Source organism: Oreochromis aureus, linkage group 15 (assembly GCF_013358895.1).
Source record: "Oreochromis aureus strain Israel breed Guangdong linkage group 15, ZZ_aureus, whole genome shotgun sequence".
In the NCBI taxonomy this organism is placed as follows: domain Eukaryota; kingdom Metazoa; phylum Chordata; class Actinopteri; order Cichliformes; family Cichlidae; genus Oreochromis; species Oreochromis aureus.
In genome coordinates this window covers 2,437,656-2,458,462 of record NC_052956.1, presented here as the reverse complement: position 1 = coordinate 2,458,462, position 20,807 = coordinate 2,437,656, and the positions used below count along the sequence as shown (strand labels likewise).

Here is a 20,807-nt window from a genome sequence, read left to right as displayed (position 1 = left end):
AGACATGGGAAGGAGAGCGTGCAAAATACGGAGAGCAGCTCTTCAAACAAGCTAAAATCTTTTGTGTGTCTATTCAAATAATTTCAGCCCGTGACTCTTTACCAAGCAGCTGCAGCGATGCATGTGATTGTGACTCAAGGTATTCTCTATGGGGAAAAAACACTCAAAGGTCAAAGATAAACTTTGCCTGTGATTTTTTTTTCCCCCCCGTTTTAGTCTGGTATGTCTTTTTGCTCGTTTCGTTTTTGTTTCGACTTAAACGCTTAGCCTGTTTCTGTCTGAGAAAATGGAGCGGGTAGGCATTTTGTGAATACATTAGAAAGTCGTTCATTTCGGAAAAATGAGGGGAGGAAAGAATGTAGGGTAAATTGTGTGACCGCTTGATTTATTGTATGCTACTTTCACTCTGGGGCTACCAAATTGAAAGTGCTCAAATTCAGCAGCACATTAAATTAAATATCTGCCGAACAGATTCTAATTTGATCACCAAGCTGTTTCAATTTCATTAGCCTAGTCCCTAATGGACTTTCACAGCATATTATTCCATCTAGCACAAATCCCATTCATTGACTTTTTTTTCCTCCTTCTTTTAAATAAGCCCGTGGTGTACAGGGACCAAGTGGCCCAACATGTGCAGTGTGAGGTCATATGAAACCTGCTGTTTCTGTTACGGACACTTGATCGGGTAACTTTGAACCCAAACTGAGTAAATCCACAAGTAAGCTCCCGATTTATGTCCAGCGACTTCTTAACAGCTGCTGTGAACACCAGTCCAGGAAATATATGAACACAACCGTGGTAATGTTGAGACTCTGTGTTTGTGTGTGTTTGTGTAGGGGACCAAGGCCCACTGCTTTTGCTTCTGGCCTGATTACATGTTGTTGAAGTCCAGCACACGCTGCATTGTAATGGTCTGAATGAAGTAGTGCAGCAGCAGGTCAGGCAGATGAAAATTAATGGCAGAAGTTTTACCATGTTTCTGTGGTTTAGCACGCTTTTAATTATGCAGTCTGCATTATAATTACTTGTGTGTGTGTTGCTCTGACTATAAACAGAACAACACTCTTCCTCAGCTTTGCTCTCCATAGATGGAGGTTTGCAGCTTAAACTACAGGTAATGCTAGAAGTACAGTACTGTGCAAAAGTCTTGAAACACCTCTCATTTCTATATATTTAGGTCTTTCGGCTACTTTTACATACAATCTCAGTCCATTCCTCGCACAGTTTCAGAGGTTTGTTTGTTTGTTTGTTTGGCACTCAATGCTGACCTAGTGTTAAAAAAGAAGCCTAACCTAGTGATGAACCACAGTTGTGTCTACACATAATAGAAAACTTAGCAACGAATCGATTTTCAATTTCCATCTTCTGCTTTATGAATCTATGATAAATGCCAAAAGATAAAGCAGCTAAGTTTGACAGGCATAAAATAATATTTTTGTACCAATGAGGTGATTCCCCAAAAAAATATTAGCTGAAAACTTGGCATATCTCAGCATGATGTGCAATGTGTCCTTGAATATTTTGAGGAAACAAGTGGAGAACAAAATAAAAAGTGTTAAGCCTAAAAAGTATATGAAGCAGATAAAAAGCATCTGAAAGTCATTTCCTTAAGACATAAAATCCAGGAAAGACCTGATGCAGGAGCTGAGAAATGCACCTGACTCTTTAGTTAGTACTGTCTGCAGAACCATCATCAGAAATGGTCTCAGTGGAAGGGTGACTGTGAAAAAGAGGAGAAAATGTTGAGGTGTGCCAAATTAGACAAGGACTGAAAATCAGCGGCATCTTATTGTTGTGATGAATCTAAAGTCAACATTTTGGGCTCATGTCTGATTGGAAGCAACTTCATTTTATAGCATGACAATGATCCCAAACACACTGCCAGTGTAGTAAAAACATAACATGGAGAGAAAACACACAGTGGAACAATATGAGTCATGGATTGGCCTCCCCAGAACCCGGACTGCAGCGTTATTGAAGCAGTGTGGGATCATGTTAACAGAGACAGCAAGAAAAGGCAGCCAAGACTGAAAGAAGAGCTTTGAATGTCCTTCAAGGAGCCTGGAGAACTTTTCCTAAAGACTAACTGAGGAAATTACATAAAAGCTTGACTAAGAGAGTTCAGGTTGTATTGAAGAATAAAGTTGGCCATACCAAATACCGATTTTTCGTAGCAAAATATAAAGAAATGAGGGTTGGCTCAAGGCTTTTCCTCTAATATGCATGATTTAATCCTTCTAGGGTAAAAACCACAAGGAAGAAAAGTTTATTCTGGAGGAACCACAAGGTCCAGGACAAAGGTCAAAGAGCAGAACTGATCAGCCTGATTGAAGTTGCTAAATGTAAAAAAAGACCTGAAACTATATTAAACAAAAGCGTTTTATGCAGATAACAAGCAACATATTCACTGCTAGCACAAAGATGCAGAAGCCAAAGGTTCTTTGAGGGGCAGCCACTTTACTGAGACGATGCAGCACTGTCGCAGGCAGCAGAGTACGCTGGTGACGATTAGGATCAGTGCACTGTCAGTACTCTAAGTTCCAAAAGGCTGAAAGTGATAGTATAGAACTCGAGAGGACTCTGCGGTAACATTGATAAATGTTTTCACCAGGCCGTCCGCCATTAGTGTCAAGGCAAGTTACAGCCACAAGAGCGGACAAATAGGAAATAGAGAAAGAGTGGGTGTAAATAATTGATAAGGCTGACCCTGCGCGATTCATATTCTGCAGCAGAGGATCAAAGAGCAAGGAAGAGAGTTTGACATTGAGCCTGAGCGCTGAAGTCAAAGCCATTACCTTCCACAGTAACGCTGCTGCTTGTGTTTATATTAAAAATGCAATGTCTCTTCCTCTTCAGTCTGGGCTAACACTAGCTGGCACTTCTGGGCATTAACCAGCTGGCTAATGGACGCTATGGTATTATCCCGGCAATTACAGTAGCTCTAAGTAACGCAAGGTGGAAGCCATTTTGTTCCTGTCCATTCGATGAAGCTGTTTCTGGCTCTCTCAGGTGTGAGATACAGCCTGCGTTAGACCTCTGGGTTCTTTTAGGTCTGATCAATATTTCAGAGGCACCCAGGCCTCTGCACATGGTATCCTCCCCCACGGCCTCGCACAACAGCTCTGCAGCCAATTATGAACATCTGAATGAACATTTGAGCCAATTAATCATTTATGAAATTTCACAGTTTTCAGAGGAATGTTTATTTGAATAGTGCATTAAGACTGTCACTGTACAAAGCTAGGAAGCCCGGACGCTGCAGCTTTTAATACGAGAAAGTAAAACCGTGTCTGCGGTGTTTTATTCAGCTCCACGGTAGAATAGATCTATCCAAAATTAGATCCTATTTGTGGCGCTCGCCTGTCAGCGGCACTGCGTACACGGCGCTGCCATGTGGAGCCGCATGTCCTGTATAAGAAACAGAGCTTTGGTCATTAAAATATAGTATAAGTTAGGTTCTCCTCTTCTTATTCAAAGCTCTGTGCCCCCTACAGAGAATCAGGCAAACCAAATAGCTGCCCAGTACTTACATCTGTTTAAGTAAATCCTTTAAAAATTAACATTTTGGTTAAATTGTGAACAAACAGAGCAAATTGTTTCAGTTTGTTTGCCCAGTTGCCTGATGGGTCTTTTAACCATCGGGCTTGTTTGTCTGTGTAATTCACACAAGCTTCACTCAGTTTTCAAATAACTTTCTACAGTCGGGTGAAACTGCAGGTTTTCACAGCACCCTATGGCGTCCTATTAAAAACTTAAAAGTACACCCTTCCATAAGAATTACTTCATAAACAAATACCTGATGAACCAACATTATAAAAAAGAGTGGGCAAAAACTCCTCCACAATGACATGAGAGACTGATAAAGTCATACAGAAACAGTTCAAGTTAATGCTGCTAAAGCTGCCAGCTCCTGAATTATTAGGTGCACTTAGTGAACTTTACAGGACCGCACACAGTCGTGTGAAAACTTTCTTTTCTCATGACTGTAGTCAGAAATATTCCTTTTGTTAATGTTTCTAAGTTTATCATGGCTGTGCTCATTTCTGCAAGAAAACTATCAAATCAGCAGTGCTTTTCAAAGTGTCTGTCCTGTCTGTGAGAGGAGGCTGATGCATGAGGTTTAACTTTACTAATGCTGTCAACGTTAATGCTTTAATACAGCATTAACGCGGCTAAGCATGTTAACGCGGTCATCACGATTAACGTGATTAAAATTTTTAACGCACTCAACCCGTCTGGAGCGCAGAATGGACGAACTTCAGACAAACTGCCTGAAATGCATTGACAGACATTCCAGGGATTTTGAGTCAGTCTGCGCTCCAGATGAGTTCATTGTTGATTGCGTTAGTTGTGATGACGGCCTTAACGTGCTTAAGCTGCATTAACGCGTTAACGCCGAGTAACCCCTCACACGGACTAAACTGCGTTAACTCGTTAACGGGGATTTGCCAGTTTTGACGCGTTAACGCGGGTCAGTTCGCGTTAATTTAACACGTTAACGCTAACAGCACTAAATTTTACTTGATTAGTTTGGTTTGCATTTAATGCTTGATTCAGTATTGAAGCCCTGTTTAGTGAGGTTTAAGAGAGGATTCTGGTTCGGGTTTAGGTGTGTTCATGAAATTAACCCTTTCATCACATTAAGAAGGCAAGGTGGTGGAGGCAGTGTGATGTATGGGGAAAACCTTTGGTCCTGCCATCCATGTGGATGTTACTCTGACATGTACCACCTACCTAAGCATTGTTGCAGACCCTGAAAATGGTTTCATGGAAACTGTATTCCCTGATGGCTGTGGCCTCGTTCAGCAGGAACAGTGCCCTGCCACAGCAAGCAAAAATGGTCCAGGAGTGGTTTGAGGGGCACAAAGACGAGTTTGAGGCGTTGACTTGGCCTCCAAATTTCCCAGACCTCAATCCAATCAACAATCATTTGGATGTGATGGGCAAACAAGTCTGATCCACGGAGGCCCTACCTCACAACTTATAAGACTTAAAGGATCTGCTGCTAACATCTTGGTGCCAGAAACTAGTGGTGTGCGGATCAATACTGAAACATCGATTCCTCCGATACCAGTTATTTATGTTCTAGAATCGATTCTCATATTAAAATATCGATATTTTAGTAATTTGGGGTAAATTTGTAGTTTATCATTAACAGGAACACAGTGGAAAAAAACTACATCATTCGGATCGTCTAACTTGGAAGGAACTACTTCCTCTTCCGCCTTTCTTAGTCATATGCAAAATACAGCTGTATAAATGTGTCGCAGCCCCCTGGCGTGCGCCCTCACAACAATGGCTGAGTGTGAACGGAGTCATGTGTGGACGTGTTTTACCTCCACAAACACCCAAGACGCGGTTTGCGATACATGTGGCAAGACAGTGAGGTGTTGTAGTAACACCACTAACCTTGTCAAACACCTCACTGTAAATCATATCACAGATATGACGAGCTTATGTTGAGGCGAACTGAAGAGGAGGAGAGGGACAGGTGCTGCTGGGCGAGGCAGACGTCTCTCGCTGAGTCTTTTAGTGCTGCAGGCAGGCAGCGCACAACTTCAGCATTATTCTGCATTATTAAGGAAAAGGAATAAGCAGTCTGATGTCCTGTAATCATTATGAAGCTATAATATAAAAAGTTTTTGTACAAAGTATCGGTATCGGATCAGTATCGTCGATATCACCCTGAATTTTACTTGGTATCGGATCAGAAAGGAAATCAGTGGTATCGCACATCACTACCAGATACCACAGCACACCTTCAGGGGTCTAGTGGAGACCATGCCTCAATGGGTCAGGGCTGCTTTGTAAGCAAAAGAGGAACCAACACAACCAACATTAGGCAGGTGGTTCTGATGCTATGTGTGATCAGTGTGTGTAACAAGCTGAGAGCATGTGCTTTTCAGTGCTGCATTTTTCTGCATTTATTGTTCTAATGAGTGTTGATGCCAACAGTAAGCTTAGTGCGTTATTGAATTTGGAACAATGAAGTGAAGCTCTGTGGCACATAGGGATATGATACATTATGCTTTGGATACATGGGAAACCATTTCAGCAGCTCCATCATGCTGGTTGTGCTATTTTCTTGATAGACACTTATTCTGCATAGAAACATGCTTCAGATTAATATAATTTTCACAAATGTATGCTACTGAAGATAATGTTTCCTTGTATGTGTGTAATAGGTTGAGCCAACCATTTTCTGGCTTTTTTTGTAATAGAAAGTGTGGCTGTGCCAGGGTTTTTAAATTACTTTTCATAACTAGGTGTGATTTGCTTTGTAGACCTATTCAATTTAATCTATTGTAGAAATAGAGACATTCTTTATGTAATTAGGGCTTTCAATTTCACCAACAGCGCTTGCAAGACCACAGAAAAATATGCCGAGCTCTGGCCGAGCCCAAGGCTTGTCGAGTTGTCAGCGCATTCTGTACATGAAGAAACGACTAGCTGTAAAGGCCAGCGCACACTCGCACACACAAACCTCTCTTTTACTGCCTCTAACACCCTACCCTTTAGCAAATTTCTGACTCTAGAGCTTGATGCGCACAAGAATAGACAGCTACAAATCACCGCGCCGTCTATGAGTTATCTCTGTCAATTACTGACGATAAATGGCTTTGGCAGTGGGAAGGCCAGGTGCATCAATCCAGCATGTGCTAGCTTCTCCACTCTATTGATTCTGCTTCCACTGCGTCCATGATCCAGTTTTTTTGGCCCCTGACCGCGAAAGCTAACTTGAGCGCTGATGTCAGATGAAAAGAGGGATATGTAACCCAAACTCCCACCCTGGGACATGTTCACATTCCTGGTATCAGATATTCCTCCCTCCCAAATGAGCCTTTATATAGATCTGCTGGAGTCATCCCGCTACAACTGCTCTGTACCCATACTAGATTACAATCAGGGTTTGATTGTAATGCGATACCTTTTATAACAATAAGTGCAACATTGTATTTTATTCTATTCTTATTCTTATCATCCAGTGTTTTTTCTTAATTTTTGCTACTGTAACTTTGCACTGTCCACTTTCTGCTGTAACAAAACAAATTTCCCACGTGTGGGACTAATAAAGGTTATCTTATCTTTTTGTAGCGAGAAAGGTCCCCACTTTTAATAACGATGTCTGACCTCAGAGTGCGTTCAGTGCACATCTTCTTATAGAAGATATCTGGGTCATAACTACTCATTTTTATCCATTTCTTTCTCCATCTTATTCTTTCGTTTCCTCCCCAGCACAGCTAAGCTTATTGCTTATTCTACCCATATCACCTGCATAAAATGGCTGTCAGATGTATTCATCTGTCTCAGGCTTGTGGCTTAACAGAATGACCATTCAGCGAGCGGGCGATGGCGTCTATTGTGAGCGGCTCGTCCTCCTGTACAGCAGCTGTCTGATGAGGGCTGTCTGCAGGCTCGCCCACCGCTGCCTTGAGTGATTCTCTCTCTTTCACTCTGCCCCGGGCGCTCCATGTGTTGGAGGCATTGATCGGCCCTGAATTGGATCGCAGCGAGCCTGATTACTGATGTCAGTGTGTGCCGGGACACGTGGGAACGCCGGAGATCCTCGTGCCGAGCTCAGGCTAGCTCGCAGCAGAGGGATGAGTCGGAGGGAGGGGTGCATTCGCTCGCCTGGAATTACATTTATCACTCTTAGTTACACAGAGCGTGAACACAACATGCCCACACATACTGTACGCCTTAAATGACCCACACACATATACTGCAAACATAATCGTGTTTTTGATCCTATAGCGGCGAGGAGTCAGTGTTTGTGGCTGACATTAAATAAAGAGTGTGGGAGTCTGTTAGTCTATAAAAGGACTTACGCGCATCATACCAGCAAGTTACCAGTTATTCTGCTGTAATTTCACATTTGGAGTTTTTGCTTGTTACAACTAAATGTTGTTACACTGTATTTTTTCTCTAACACGACACTAAAGACACTCAAGATTCTTTTCTTTGCAAGGTTACACTTCATCGTCCGTGAGTCTGTGTGCGCGTGCGGCGGCGTCCGCTTTCATTTGAGTGTGCGCGCGGGTTTGGAAGTGATTTTCTGCGCATCATTTGTTTACACCTAGAATAGCCGGCCATCATCTTTTCCACTAAGAGAACAATAGCCATTTTTTCCCTCTCCTTTTGCTCGGGAGACAATGAAGTGCCTTCCCGCCTCGCGAGCGACAGGCCAATAAAAAACGTAATTGGATCTGTCAATCAAACACTGCTGCAGCGCAGGGGGTGGGCGGGCAGGTGGGTGGGTGGGCGGCGGTGGCAGAGGCGGGAGGGTAGGCCGGACACTGGAAGTAGTGCAGATAGAGAAGAGAGAGAGAAACGGGGAGGTGTGCCATTGCAACGCGCTAATACACACAGTTCCTTCTTTGCACTGCCCGCAGGCGCTCAGCAACAGTTACAAAGGTGTACAATTGTTGTGTTTTGTTGTTTGTTTGTACAGGGGCCAGGGGGATGACGATCTGTCTGTGTTTGTAGGTATTAGTGGGTCGGTGATGTGGCTTTGATGCGACTACACAGGAGAGCCAGGGCTGCCAGAGCCGCTGAAGGTCACAGTGGATGTACTAGTGCTGATGTTTCTGTCTGTGCTTTGTATGCGCTCGGCCCGTCAGACATGTTGTTTTTTCATACCAGGGAAAGGTCTCGTCTTTAGTCAGGAAGGCCACGATGCTTTAGTAGTATTTTTCACGCTACAACAGACACGCTGAGCATCACCTTGTCACATTAAATCATCTGCATACTGGCGCACGTGCTTATCTCGTCTCGGTGCGTGGATTATGTGTATTTGCTGTCAGATAAGCAGCGTGCGCACACGTGCACGCCCCCCCACACACACTTTTGTTGGAAGTGTTGCACTAAGTTTTAATGACAACTACTTAAATTAAGAGCCCATTTACAAGCTCTCTGACAGAGAAGTTAAGTGCGCGTTCAGGTATTCTGCTCGCCTACTCTGCGCCCGGGCTCAGCTTTTAGGAGATGGCTTTCTTGTGTCTTTGGTGACATTCTTTTTCCATTATTAGCCGAGCTGCTCCATCGTTCCTGCCATTATGGTCTCAAGCACACTGAAATTCTGTATCTCTTTGTATGAATAGACAAAGGAAGTTTTAACTGTAAGCGTGAGCGTGGCAGTGAATACTGTTCAGTGTCTTTTGACCACTTTGGCAGTTAAAAGGAGCTGAAGAGGAAACTACAGTATGCAGAGTCACTGCAGGCGTTCATTCGCTGCCTATTTTCTGGGCTTTCTACCTTTTTCAAAACTTCGAAAGGCTACCTCTGGAGGATGCTCCGCACCTTGAATCATGACAACTCCTGCCCTGTGCACTTAAAAAAGGCTAAGAAATAAAATTGGAACCCTAATTAACAGAAATGAAAAGAAGCACCTGCTTTCTTCCAGGGATTTTAAGGTGCTTGAGTTAAGAAGTAGAAAGATGAAAAACAAACTTAATTAAAAAGTATTTTTTTAATTTCCTGTTGATGTCATGTGTATTTTCAGCCTGTTCTCTTGCCCCGGGTGTCAGCTAATACCGTTTCATCCAACTACATCGCACTTACACACAAGGCATTGTCAGAGGGAAAGGTCATAACATGAATGTTTCAGCTGGGCATCTTTCAGCAAGCAGGATGACTGTTGTGAAGGGCTGGAGTTTAACCATTATCTTCACCCCGACCTTATTAAGACCAAGAGAACAGTTAGTGAGTCATGGCAGCTTTCAGTCACGTGGCTGTTGTCAGGTTGCTCGGAGTGTGTTGCACTGAAAACCTCTGTGTGGTTGTAGGTTTTTGTGGTCATCTTTAGTTTGTGTTACACTCTTTACAATTTCATTACTGCTTGGTGATTAATTTGTGCATCTTTGCTACCAAGTTGGAGTCTTCCATGCAAACTGCACAGCAGTTCACTTACGACCAAAGTAATTACAAGAAGTTTTCTGGTGGAGAACTGTATACCTCTTTGTGACCAAAGCAACTGCCAACAACCTCCAACAACCACTGACAACGGGTTGTAGAATTCCCTAGCAACCCCCTAGCAACAGAGGTTGACTGATCGGTCTCTAGACTTTACTCATGAAATTCATTGCTAAAGTCCAGTCTTTAGCAATGAATTTCATGGCAACTTCCTGCAATCTACAACGGCCACTTGAAGGTGGTTGTCAGATGGTCCAAGGGCCTGTGTAAGTGGGGCCTTTGTAGTTTTAGCGTCTAACCAGCAAGTAAAATATAAAGTAAAAAGCAAGTACTGGAAAATAAAAAAGATTTCAACAGTGCATGATCCACATTCTCCCAGCAGATGAATCAGCAGCTTATCCTACAACCAAACCTCCAACGTGGTAATGGGGACTTTGTAGTTCTCTGAAATGGGACCATTATGTCTTGATAAATATTTTTGCCACAGCCATTAAGGCACCTGCTCCAGTGGCATCTGACCAAACAGCATGAGGAAGCACTGCTGTTTGATTTGTTGTTAAACTAACTTAATATAGCAAAATGTGTCAGGGAAAAAACATGACACCCTTCCTGTTTTACTGTACAGTGAAGCTTCCTTTGGTAATCGGGTGGTATAGTCTCACCATATAGTCTCACGTACAGCAAGAGGAACTGCATCAAGCATAGCTTGGCCTTATTAAGTGCTCCTCTTAGGTATGAAGAGCCTGTAAAATTAAATAGAGGTCAGCAGGTTTAAGTGTTGTGTCATTTAACTTGTAGCAATCCTGCGGTGCCTTTACACTGACGAGCACTGTTAAATTCAGCCTGACATTATCAGGGTCTGTATTGTCACAGTCAGCCATGCAGGGCCAGTGTCTCTGCTGATCAATTAACAATATGTGTCTGCTCTGTGTTCAGGCTTTCCTAATTTTGGTTTTGTTATGAGAAATAGTCCCACTGCTCTGGGCTTCTAAAGAAGGTAATTACACTGAGAGATTCCCTGTGGGGGATTAAAACAAATGACACAGAAAACACAGCCTTTCCCCATCGCCACTCACTCAAGCCCTGCCTCCGCTTTAAAACCTTTTGCTTGTAACGCCTGCATGACCATGAATACACAAGCAGTCACAATAAAACACACTCTGGCAGCTTGTGAAAATTAGTGGGGTCGAGGGGAGAGAAATCAGAAAATGACGAGGGGGCATCACGATTTACGGACATGGTATAACTGGGTTAGCATTAAGAGCTAAACAAAGCATATGGTATTCATGCATTCTGTAAGGACCGCGGCAGAAAAAGCATCTGTCCTGCCAGTTTTGTGGTGACAGGCTGCAGGGAGCATTACTCATCATTACAATCTCTGCTGGCAGCCTATTTTCATCACATTACAGTGGTATAATGAAGCGTAGCGCGCTAGCGTCCTCAGGTTCTCTGAGTAGTTCACCATTAGCACCAGCCGAGGGCATTCATCCAAGTAGCTTTATTGAACTTTTTACAGTTAGTTTATTGTATAATTAATTCATTACGGCACAACAATACATGTGGGTGGAATCTGCGGTTGCAGTTCAAATTCATCTAGCGCTGACAGCGGTGGCACACAATTTCGTATCGCTTGCATTTATTAAGCAGCGCTCACTTTGCTTGATGGCGTCAGACCACCAACTCTTTTGTGCTCTTTGTGTCTGTTTCAGGAACAAGGCAAAATAGGTGTGACATTCAACATCGGAACGGTGGACATCAGCGTTAAGGAGGTAAACACGCCGATAAACGATGGCAAATACCATTTGGTCCGATTCACCAGGAACGGGGGCAATGCAACCTTGCAGGTGGACAACTGGCCGGTCAATGAGCACTTTCCCACAGGTACCGACCTCATTTTTAACTCTATTTGATATTCTGTTGTTAACCCAATGAATCCTTTCTGGAGTAATTCAAGTTAAATTAGTAGTAATAGCTTTAAAACCACTGGACACCATCTATTTCCTCATGCAAAGGGCACAAGCAGGAAGAAAAGATTCACCTTCACTTGCTCTCCGAGGTAAAATATGTGAGATGACTAACAAGCATGTGGCCATTACCTGGCCAACATCATACTCGTACTGTAACATGTGCTTCAAAACCCTTCAATAAACATGATAACGCTTGGCTCCACGGGAGGGGGGGCACACCGAGTTTGAAATCTTTTGTCTTGCAAGACGCATTAACTGCGCAACATCTGGCTGGTTCATTTCAGAAACGGAATTGAAAGGCACCGAGAGGCATTCGGTCAGCGGGCAGGCAAGGAGAGCACTGAAGGCAGAAACCAAGGGTGGCCTGTTGGCCAGATAAAGCTGCTGCCTGCCTGTATCTCTCATTCCCAGGTCAGCAGAAGCGGCGCACCAGCAGAATACAAATAGGGTCATCAAACGGAGCCCGCTCCATTTGGAGGCTCAGGCACTCCCTCCATTTGGAACAGATATGTGCTGCTCAGCTAGCTAGGTGAGAGAGTGTGAGAGAGGGAAAGAAGGAGGGGAAAAATCCTCTCCTGCTTCTACTTAACAGTCCATTAAATTGAGTTGGCTCTCCTCAACTTTGATATCTGTGTCTCCATGTCAACCGGCTTAGGAGAAGCTACCTTTGTTTGCTCGTTTCCTATTACCCTCCTCTTCAATTTCACTTAGTCAAACAGAACAGACACACGGGGAGACAACATGGGAACAAAGTGGCAGTCGAGCCAAGAATGACAAAAGATAATATGAAACGTCATTGATCTCTGTGGTACAATTGTGCCGCACTGGTAAGACGAGAATGTACAGGAATAGATGTCGACTAAAAACCCAACGTTAAATTTCCTTGAGATATGAGCTCGGCTATATCTAAGAAGCCATCACGGATCAATAATTGAGGTATTCTGTTCCGAAAGCTTTTAAAAAAAAACATATGCAGAAATGTTGATACCACATAATCGTAGGAAGCAAGCAAATATGAGTCGATCCCTTTCACTATGTCTCAGCAGCCCTACAGCATGCTCCTTTTGCCTGCTTGCCTTCACCGATGACAGGCCAGCATCCTCTCCTGGCGTGACCTGGCACGCTGTTTTGGTTTGGTTCAGTGCCAGCGCAGGTGACGTTAATCTCTTCTGTCTCTGGCTTTCTTTTGCCGCCGGCTGTCTTTCGCTTTTCTTTGAGCAGATAAGGTTGGACGGGTTTCATAACCGCATTTCAGCTGCAGTAACGCTGCGAAATACTGAGAAACTCCACGCCGCGCACACAAGTGACATCTCGGTGGCGTACACATTGGCGCTCGCGTGTGCGCAGCACTCGATGAAGAAATTGAATTAATCAGGCAAAAGCGGGCGCGATGGCTGCACAGAGGTAGTGTCATGTCCCGTATGTTCCCGACTGTGTGTCGCGCAATAGTTCGACCGTTCTTCATCTTTAATAGCCATCAATTTGGGAAAGGAATTGAACGCCTACCACCTTCATAATTACCTCAAAGTGCCTGCTTGCATAAGCATGCAGTGCTTGTTTTCTTAGCTTCTGCCAATACATATGCCGATATCTGTGATCTAAAGCCAGCAAAGCTCAGGAGTCACTGCTAAATGCTCGTTAAGGTTTACATCTCAGCTTCAGGAATGCGCAGCAGAAAGAACTTTAGCTGTGGATTTCTTTCAAGCGATCCCACTGAGGTTTGTTCCCTTTTCTGTCCGCCTGCCATTGTCTTGAGATGGAGTTGAGGTCGGCGGATCGAATGCGTGGTAATTTCTTTTTCTCTTCTGCACAGGTAATTTGCAGGACATTCAGTGATAGTAATTCAACGATGATTGATTTTTTTCCCTCGCCCTCCCTCCTTTGTAAAGGGGTTGTCATCTCGTGAGTAATTACATGTTAGGGTCCAGACTCATCGACTGCCTTCTCACACTTCTAATGCTTAACTTGAAGGCAGTAGCTGCCACGAGGCTCTCAGGCCGCTCAATAAACAGTTACCGGATCTGGGCATGCCCTCTCCCTGGTGGGGGAATAGGTGAGGACAAAGGTGTTGGTGGTTTGCTTGTCAGTCTGAGCCGCTTACAAAATAGGCCTGAGGTGTGTAAATTGGACGTCTTAACAACAGTGTTTAGAGAGTTGGCCAACAAAAGTATTGAGTCGTTAGGATTCACTTCAAATGGCAGCAGCCAGTTTTGACAGCGTGACGTGCTTCTAAATATCGGACGATTTCATAACTCCACAACTTTGGTGTTTCTTTGCTTACTTTAGCCCTCATTTTTAACACTGACTATGAAATTGCACTCACTGTGCAAATACTGACAAATCTTCCTTAAGCACCAGCCACAAGTCGGATTGTTTTGATTGAAGCTGTTGTAAGATTCAGTCTTTGGAATAACGTTACAGAAAGCCGTTACTCTGATGAGCTTCCGAAGGAAGTTTGGGTGGGGGACACTCAGCGAGGCAATTTCATTCCTTCTTTAATGAGCTGAAGAGTTTTCATCTGCGCCAGCATAATTGGTTACGAATTTTTATAATGATCAATTTGAATTTTTAAAATGATGAGCTTACATCACGTAAGGCAAAGTGCCATTTGAACACCGGAGGTGATGATCTCTGAACATGGGCGTCTGTACTCCTACGTAGATGTTCCATTAAAACGTGTACTTAATTTGTCATTAAGTGGCAATTTATATATTCATTTATTTTATTCGAAATCAAGGAAAATTCTAAGTGAACACAAACTTTTGAGTGGTAATGTGTTCCAATATAACATGGGTGTCAAACATAAGGCTCGGGGGCCAGGATCAGCCCAGAAAATATATTCCAATCTGGCCCACTGAACTGTGGGAAATGTGAAGAAGGGCCTACATTGTGATATTTTAATTGTGCTTTCATAGGTTTGATACTGATAAACACCTCCACACATGGAGAGGATAGGACTGTCCTGGCAATGAGCTACCTTAATTTTTTCTGTAACGTGAAAGATTGTCAGTTTCAACTCTGCTGACAGACGTCTGTCATTTACTACACAAATTACACTTTTTTCTTATATTAATATATATGAGGGATTTAATGTATAGTTAAACTTCTTTACACTGACAGAAAGGGGAGTTTCACTTGTCCGGCCCACTTATGATCAAAGTAAGCTGAATGTGGCGCACGTTTAAAATGAGTTTGACAACCCTGCACTTAATACTGATGCTAAAGTCATATTACCCTCGTTAACTGTAAGAGAACCAGTCACAGTAAGCCAGTAAGGTACAGAAATGTAATGGATTACATTAGATTGTAATTTTTATTATAAATATAAATAATAAAATAATAATTTTATCATATAGCGCCAAATCACAACAAAGGTAACCTCAAGGAGCTTTGTATTATAAGGTAGAGACCCTGCAACAATCAGATAACCCCTATGAGCAAGCGCGGCGACACAAGGAAGGAAAAACTCCCTTTTAACAGGAAGAAACCTCCATAAGAACCAGGCTCAGGGAGGGGCGGGGCCATCTGCTGTGACCTTTTTAGGTTGAGGGGAGGAAGACAGCATAAAGGATACGCTGTGGAAGAGAGCCAGAGATTTGTAATAACTAATGATTAAATGCAGAGACGTGTAAAAACACACAGAGTGAAAAGTGGTGAGTGAAGATGAAACACTCGGTGCATCATGGGAATCCCCCAGCAGCCTACACCTATTGCAGCATAACTAAGGGAGTGTTCAGGGTCACCTGATCCAGCCCTAACTATATGCTTTATCAAAAAGGAAAGTTTTAAGTCTTAAAAGTAGAGATAGTGTCTGTGTCCTGAATCCAAACTGGGAGCTGGTTCCATGGAAGAGGTGCGTGAAAGCTGAAGGGTCTGCCTCGTGTTCTACTTTTAAATATCCTAAGAAGCACACGTAAGCCAGTAGCCTGAGAGCGACGTGCTCTATTGGGGTGATATGGTACTATCTCCTATCCATCCATCCATCCATAATCATAACCGTTTATTCAATTCGGGGTCGCTGCGAGACTGCAGCCTATCCCAGCTGTCATAGTGTCCACCCTGAACAGGTCGCCTCTTTCTCCCAGTAAACCAAACAGGTTGAAGTATTCCCTTTGCAGTAAGATTAAATACAGGCAGTGAAGCTAATTCTGACACACGGGTTAAGAACAGGAACATTTTATTAAATAACTGAATGAATTATGCAAACTGCATAATGTGTGGACTACACACTGTCTGATTGTCTGTTTTGCTGCAGTGTTACTGTGCTCTCTTCTCAGCTTAGTTCTCCTTTGTTCCCGTCTCATTACTTAGCATTCAATGCTACCGTAGCTGACACACACAACAGCCAAAAGTCAAATAAATAAATAGTTTCAATAATTTAAACTGTCATTTACTTTTCTTCCATTTCTGCTGAACTTTTATAGTCTGCTCAAAACATGGAAGGCAGTGCACGCTGTATAGAAAGATGGGATGGACAACCTTAGTGTCAAGCTGAGCGTGCCCAGTACACAAGTGCTCAGAACTTTATTATTGTCAGTATCAAAGGTGACTTAAACAAAACTGCTTTCCCTGATAAAAAAAATTCCACTCTTTAATGCTATCAGTATTAAGAAACAAGACAGAAAAGAACTTGTGCACTTCACAGCCCCATTCTTCTCTATAACAATATACCCGCTCTGATCCCACACTGGAGCGTTTCCACGAGGCTTCGGCAGCTTACGCGCGCGTGTTTGCGTGTGGGCGTCGAATGTATGCGTTTACTGCTTTTGTCTTCCTTTCTCTAATTATTCTCCCCCTCTAACAGTGCCCTCTCAGATCTCTGTTCTGTTTTTGTCCTCAAATTCCTTTTTATCCGTGTTTCTCCGCCTTTTTCGAGTTGGTGCTCATCGTGGCTACGCATCTTTCCTGCAGTCCTGTGTACTTGTGTGACAACCCACATTACTGCAGGGACTTGTCTTTGTCTAGTGAGAGGGTTCCAATTTCCTTATATAACACTCCGAATCCCTGCACTCTTTGATTTCGGATTACATGATCTCTTTTTTATTTGCGTGAGTTGGAATCTTTGAATCAAAGAATTATTAGACCGAGCCAGGCGGAAATTGTGCATCACACGTTGCCTTGAGCTGGCTGAGGTCCAGGCGTTGTCTCAGATGAATGACCATTGGCCTAACTACTCTGCTAGTGCCTTGGGGAAAGTATGTCCGTGTGTGTGGTCCATCATTTGTGATGGGTACAAGGGGGTTGGTCATAGCCAGAACAGCCTTGTGTTCATTTTCAGACACACAAACGCTCGAAAACACGATTACTTTCATCCACGCGCTGATGCGCACAATGTTGCGACTCCCACAACCTGAAGCAGACACAATGAGTAGCACGGTTTCAAAATATCTGCCAATCTTTGTCTTGAAATACAGACAAAACAATTCCTCAGGAGCGAGATAAATCCCCACGCGTCCCTGGGGCCAAACATGATTAGCCCTATCTGAGACACAATCTTTGTCGCTCTCACAACTCAGACTAAGCCGAGTGTACAAGCCGCCAATCTAATTCATCTTTTCAGCACCATAAATTTCAGAGCGACCTGATAAATGATGAATTTACTCCCTGGCTTCGTCTGACGCCCGAGAGAGAATGGAAGGAAGATCGAGGGAAGGCGTGCAGGAGAAAAAGAAGGGACGTGGGTGAATAGAAAAGAAGTGCAACCGGTGAAGGAATACAGACGCGTTTAATGGAGTAAGAGACTGGAATACGTCGACAAAAAGTGAGAAAGAGCTGACATGTAGACGGGCAGAGAAGAAGAGAAAGTGAGTGAAAAGTAGATAAATTGTGGCTGCAGCTGTAGAGGCCTGATTCAGCCAAGAAGAGCAAAGAGAGAGCTGATTGCTGAGACTGGGAGACGGAGAATAGCGGGAGCAGATGAAGGAGCTGGGATATCGCTGGATGGACAGTGTGCTGAAGAGAGTGAGAGAATGGAAAAAAGCTTGAGTGCACGGATGAATAACCAGGGAGCGAGGAGGAGAAACAGAGATGAAAGTCAGGTGTAGATGGGAAAGAAGGGGGCTTGTGCAAGATATTCATTACCAGGGGGCTGCGGTGGCGAGCTGTGGAGTTGAGCTGTGGAATGATGATTTCTGGACAGGGCCACACTATATCAAATGTACTCATCATCCCCAAATAGAGAGAATGCCAGGAGCCTGTCACGGTGGCCATTTTCACAGTTTTGATGCGCTCTCAGCACTGGCCCTGTGATGGAACCCCGGTGAGATTAGTCTGGCAACCAACTGCAGAGAACGAAGCAACCGACCAGCAGATGACTGTCACCGTGCCAGTGTTTGTGTTGACTGAATGGCTGCCACCAAAGGGAAAAAATCGAGACACTGTTTTGGCTAGGAGGAAAAAAAACAGTGATGGCATGCAGTGGGGCCGAAGTAAAAGCCAGCAACGTGTGCATAAGCTCGCAGCAAAATAATATAATAATGATAAACATAGGTAAATATTTATATTCACCTAGTCTTCTCTATAAGGGCTGTGTGGTGTTATCAGATTTTACCTTTTAAGGCCCTACAGAAACACAGAGAAGAGAAGGACGACAAACTTACCCATGAGGCAGGCCTCTAAGGCTGTTTTTATGCTCACCGCTTATCTCTTGTGGCACAGTGCCACGGCCTGAGAATGATGTCACGTCCACGCCATTTTTGGACAGCCGTGCACCTCTCGATATTTTGTAAGTTGGTGCTGCTGGGTAAAGGCACAAGTGTACTAACGGTTTTTACTGCTATTTTAATGATATATCAGTAAGCTCAAAGTCACAGATGTTGACAGATGTTGCAACAGCTTTTTGGAAAACACGAAACTTTGTGGAAAAAACTTCTCTTCCTGTTTCAGTGCCGATGTGTATTGTTTGATTGGCGACACCTGCCTTTCCAGAGGATACTGTAGTGGTTACCTGCGGCGGTAACCGTGGGGATAAAAAGAAGGAACTGTGTAATGATGGGAGTAAGATTGCAACCCTGAATTGGATAAGCAGAAGAGAATGGATTCAGTTAAATTCAGTTCAGTACAATTCAGTTTTATGTATATAGCACCAAATCACAACAACAGACGCCTCAAGGTGCTTCAATCAGATGACCTCCTTTGAGTAAGCAGTTGGCGACAGTGGGAACGAAAAACTTCCTTTTGTCAGGAAGAAATATCCAGGCGCAGGGAGGTGGCAGGTTTGGGGTAAGGGCAGGAGAGTCCTGGTGCTCTTCCTGTACAAGTAAAATAAATGTGTCCAGGTTGGGTTAGCTTACGACTGACTAATACCGAAACCAAAGCTAACTAGCTAAGTTAGCTTGAGGTAAGGTGGGCCACAAATTTAAGGTAAGATTCCTGGAAGATTAGCTGATCACAGAGCTGCTGCTGCCCCTGCAAGCCCTTTTGTAACCCATTTCCACTGTAGCTCCTCCTTTGCTGCCTTGCCTGTCCGTACTGATGGGCGTTTGGTTTCTTGCCATACAAATATAAAGACCTATACAGTTTTTCTTTTCCTTTTTTCATTATGGATAGCGATGTATGTACGTTGACTGAAAATGAAACCGGTTCTCTGGTTTTAAAAGAACATCAAACACATAATAATGTCAGATTGCTCATTCGTCTCTCTCCTCAGTACACTGGGGGAAAACTGTTGAGGAAATACCTGTCCGCTCTGTTTAGGAAGAAAAAAACTGAAAACCTTAGTAGACTGACTTTTTAATAAACAGTAGTGCTTTTATTGGCAAGGTCATCCATTCTGAAGTCACCTCTAGAAATTGAATATCAAATTGACAAACTAGAGAGAATTTTCTCATTAGTTGCACAATTAGCTGGTGGTGTATTCATTACGGTGGGGACTGTCACCTCATTAATCACCTAGAACAATGTAAGAGCTATACCTGAGACCACGTCATTAGCAATGCACAGCAAACTTACAGCTTCTTCTCCTTCTTCCTCTTAGTCTCGTGATTTCACTCCGTCTAAAGGACAACGTGAGGCTACGTTTGAGACTTTAAGGAAAAGACAAAGTGGAAAGAATGCGAAGAGATTATTTGTCGATGGCACTTATCCACCCTCCCCCCGTGTTTCCCGTCTCGTCTCTCGGCTCGCTCGATCAAACTCCAAACCTTTTCCGACCGTCCTCTGATTTCAAACACGAACATCTTGCCTCCCTCTGTGGCCCTTGTCCAGAGGAGAGTGTATTTGGCTGCCACCTGAAACCTGCTTGAGATCAAAGGAATGGGGAGGGAGTCCTGCTAGTAGCTGATTAACCTGCTGGCACGCTGCAGAAACAGTCCTTTAGCTCCCTGAGCTCCCTTGCAGCCATATCTACATTCCATCCCAGCTGGCTGTAAACTGAGCACTTGGATGTTTTTTGGGTTTGTTTTTTTTCTGTGAAAGGTAGAAAAGAACGCTAGGAAGACAGAAAAGAGAGAGGGAAGGGAAACTGGTACGAGCTCACGGTTTTATGCAGTTGTGATGCGTTCGCACCTCGCGTAATGTTATGGAAATTTAGTCAGCAGGTCAGAGCAGTGGTGACTTACACCAAATGTAGCTTATTACCAAGAAAGAAAATGAAATACAACCCGGGCGGGTGTCAGAACGTGGGTGCACGTAACGCTATTGAATGTAAGCACGTTCAATAGCTCAGTCACCTGAGAGTGGCAGCAGTCCAAACTAAACACACTGGCAGGTGAAGCTTTGCCCTTTCAGTTGTATTATACTGTAAATGAGTCAGTGCCAGTGTTTTCTTCTTTCTTCCTCCAAATACCTTTCCTTCTGGGTATTGAGTGACATCACGCTGTCATTCGTAATTCTATACAGGCTTCACACTCTTTTGTCAGACCTCAAAATGTTTGAAGACGGACTTGTACGTCTCAATTCTCACGGTCGACAGATCCACGGCACCTTTCA

At 43.6% G+C, this 20,807-nt stretch overlaps 1 protein-coding gene across 1 annotated transcript in view; it reads left to right on the top strand.

The window, feature by feature from the left end:
• nrxn3b (neurexin 3b) overlaps positions 1 to 20,807 on the top strand; it is a 240,364-nt gene that overhangs the window by 182,989 nt on the left and 36,568 nt on the right. The window contains exon 14 of the mRNA XM_039599140.1: positions 11,622 to 11,793. Coding sequence (XP_039455074.1) covers positions 11,622 to 11,793 — 172 coding nt within the window. The remainder of the gene's footprint in view (positions 1 to 11,621; positions 11,794 to 20,807) is intronic.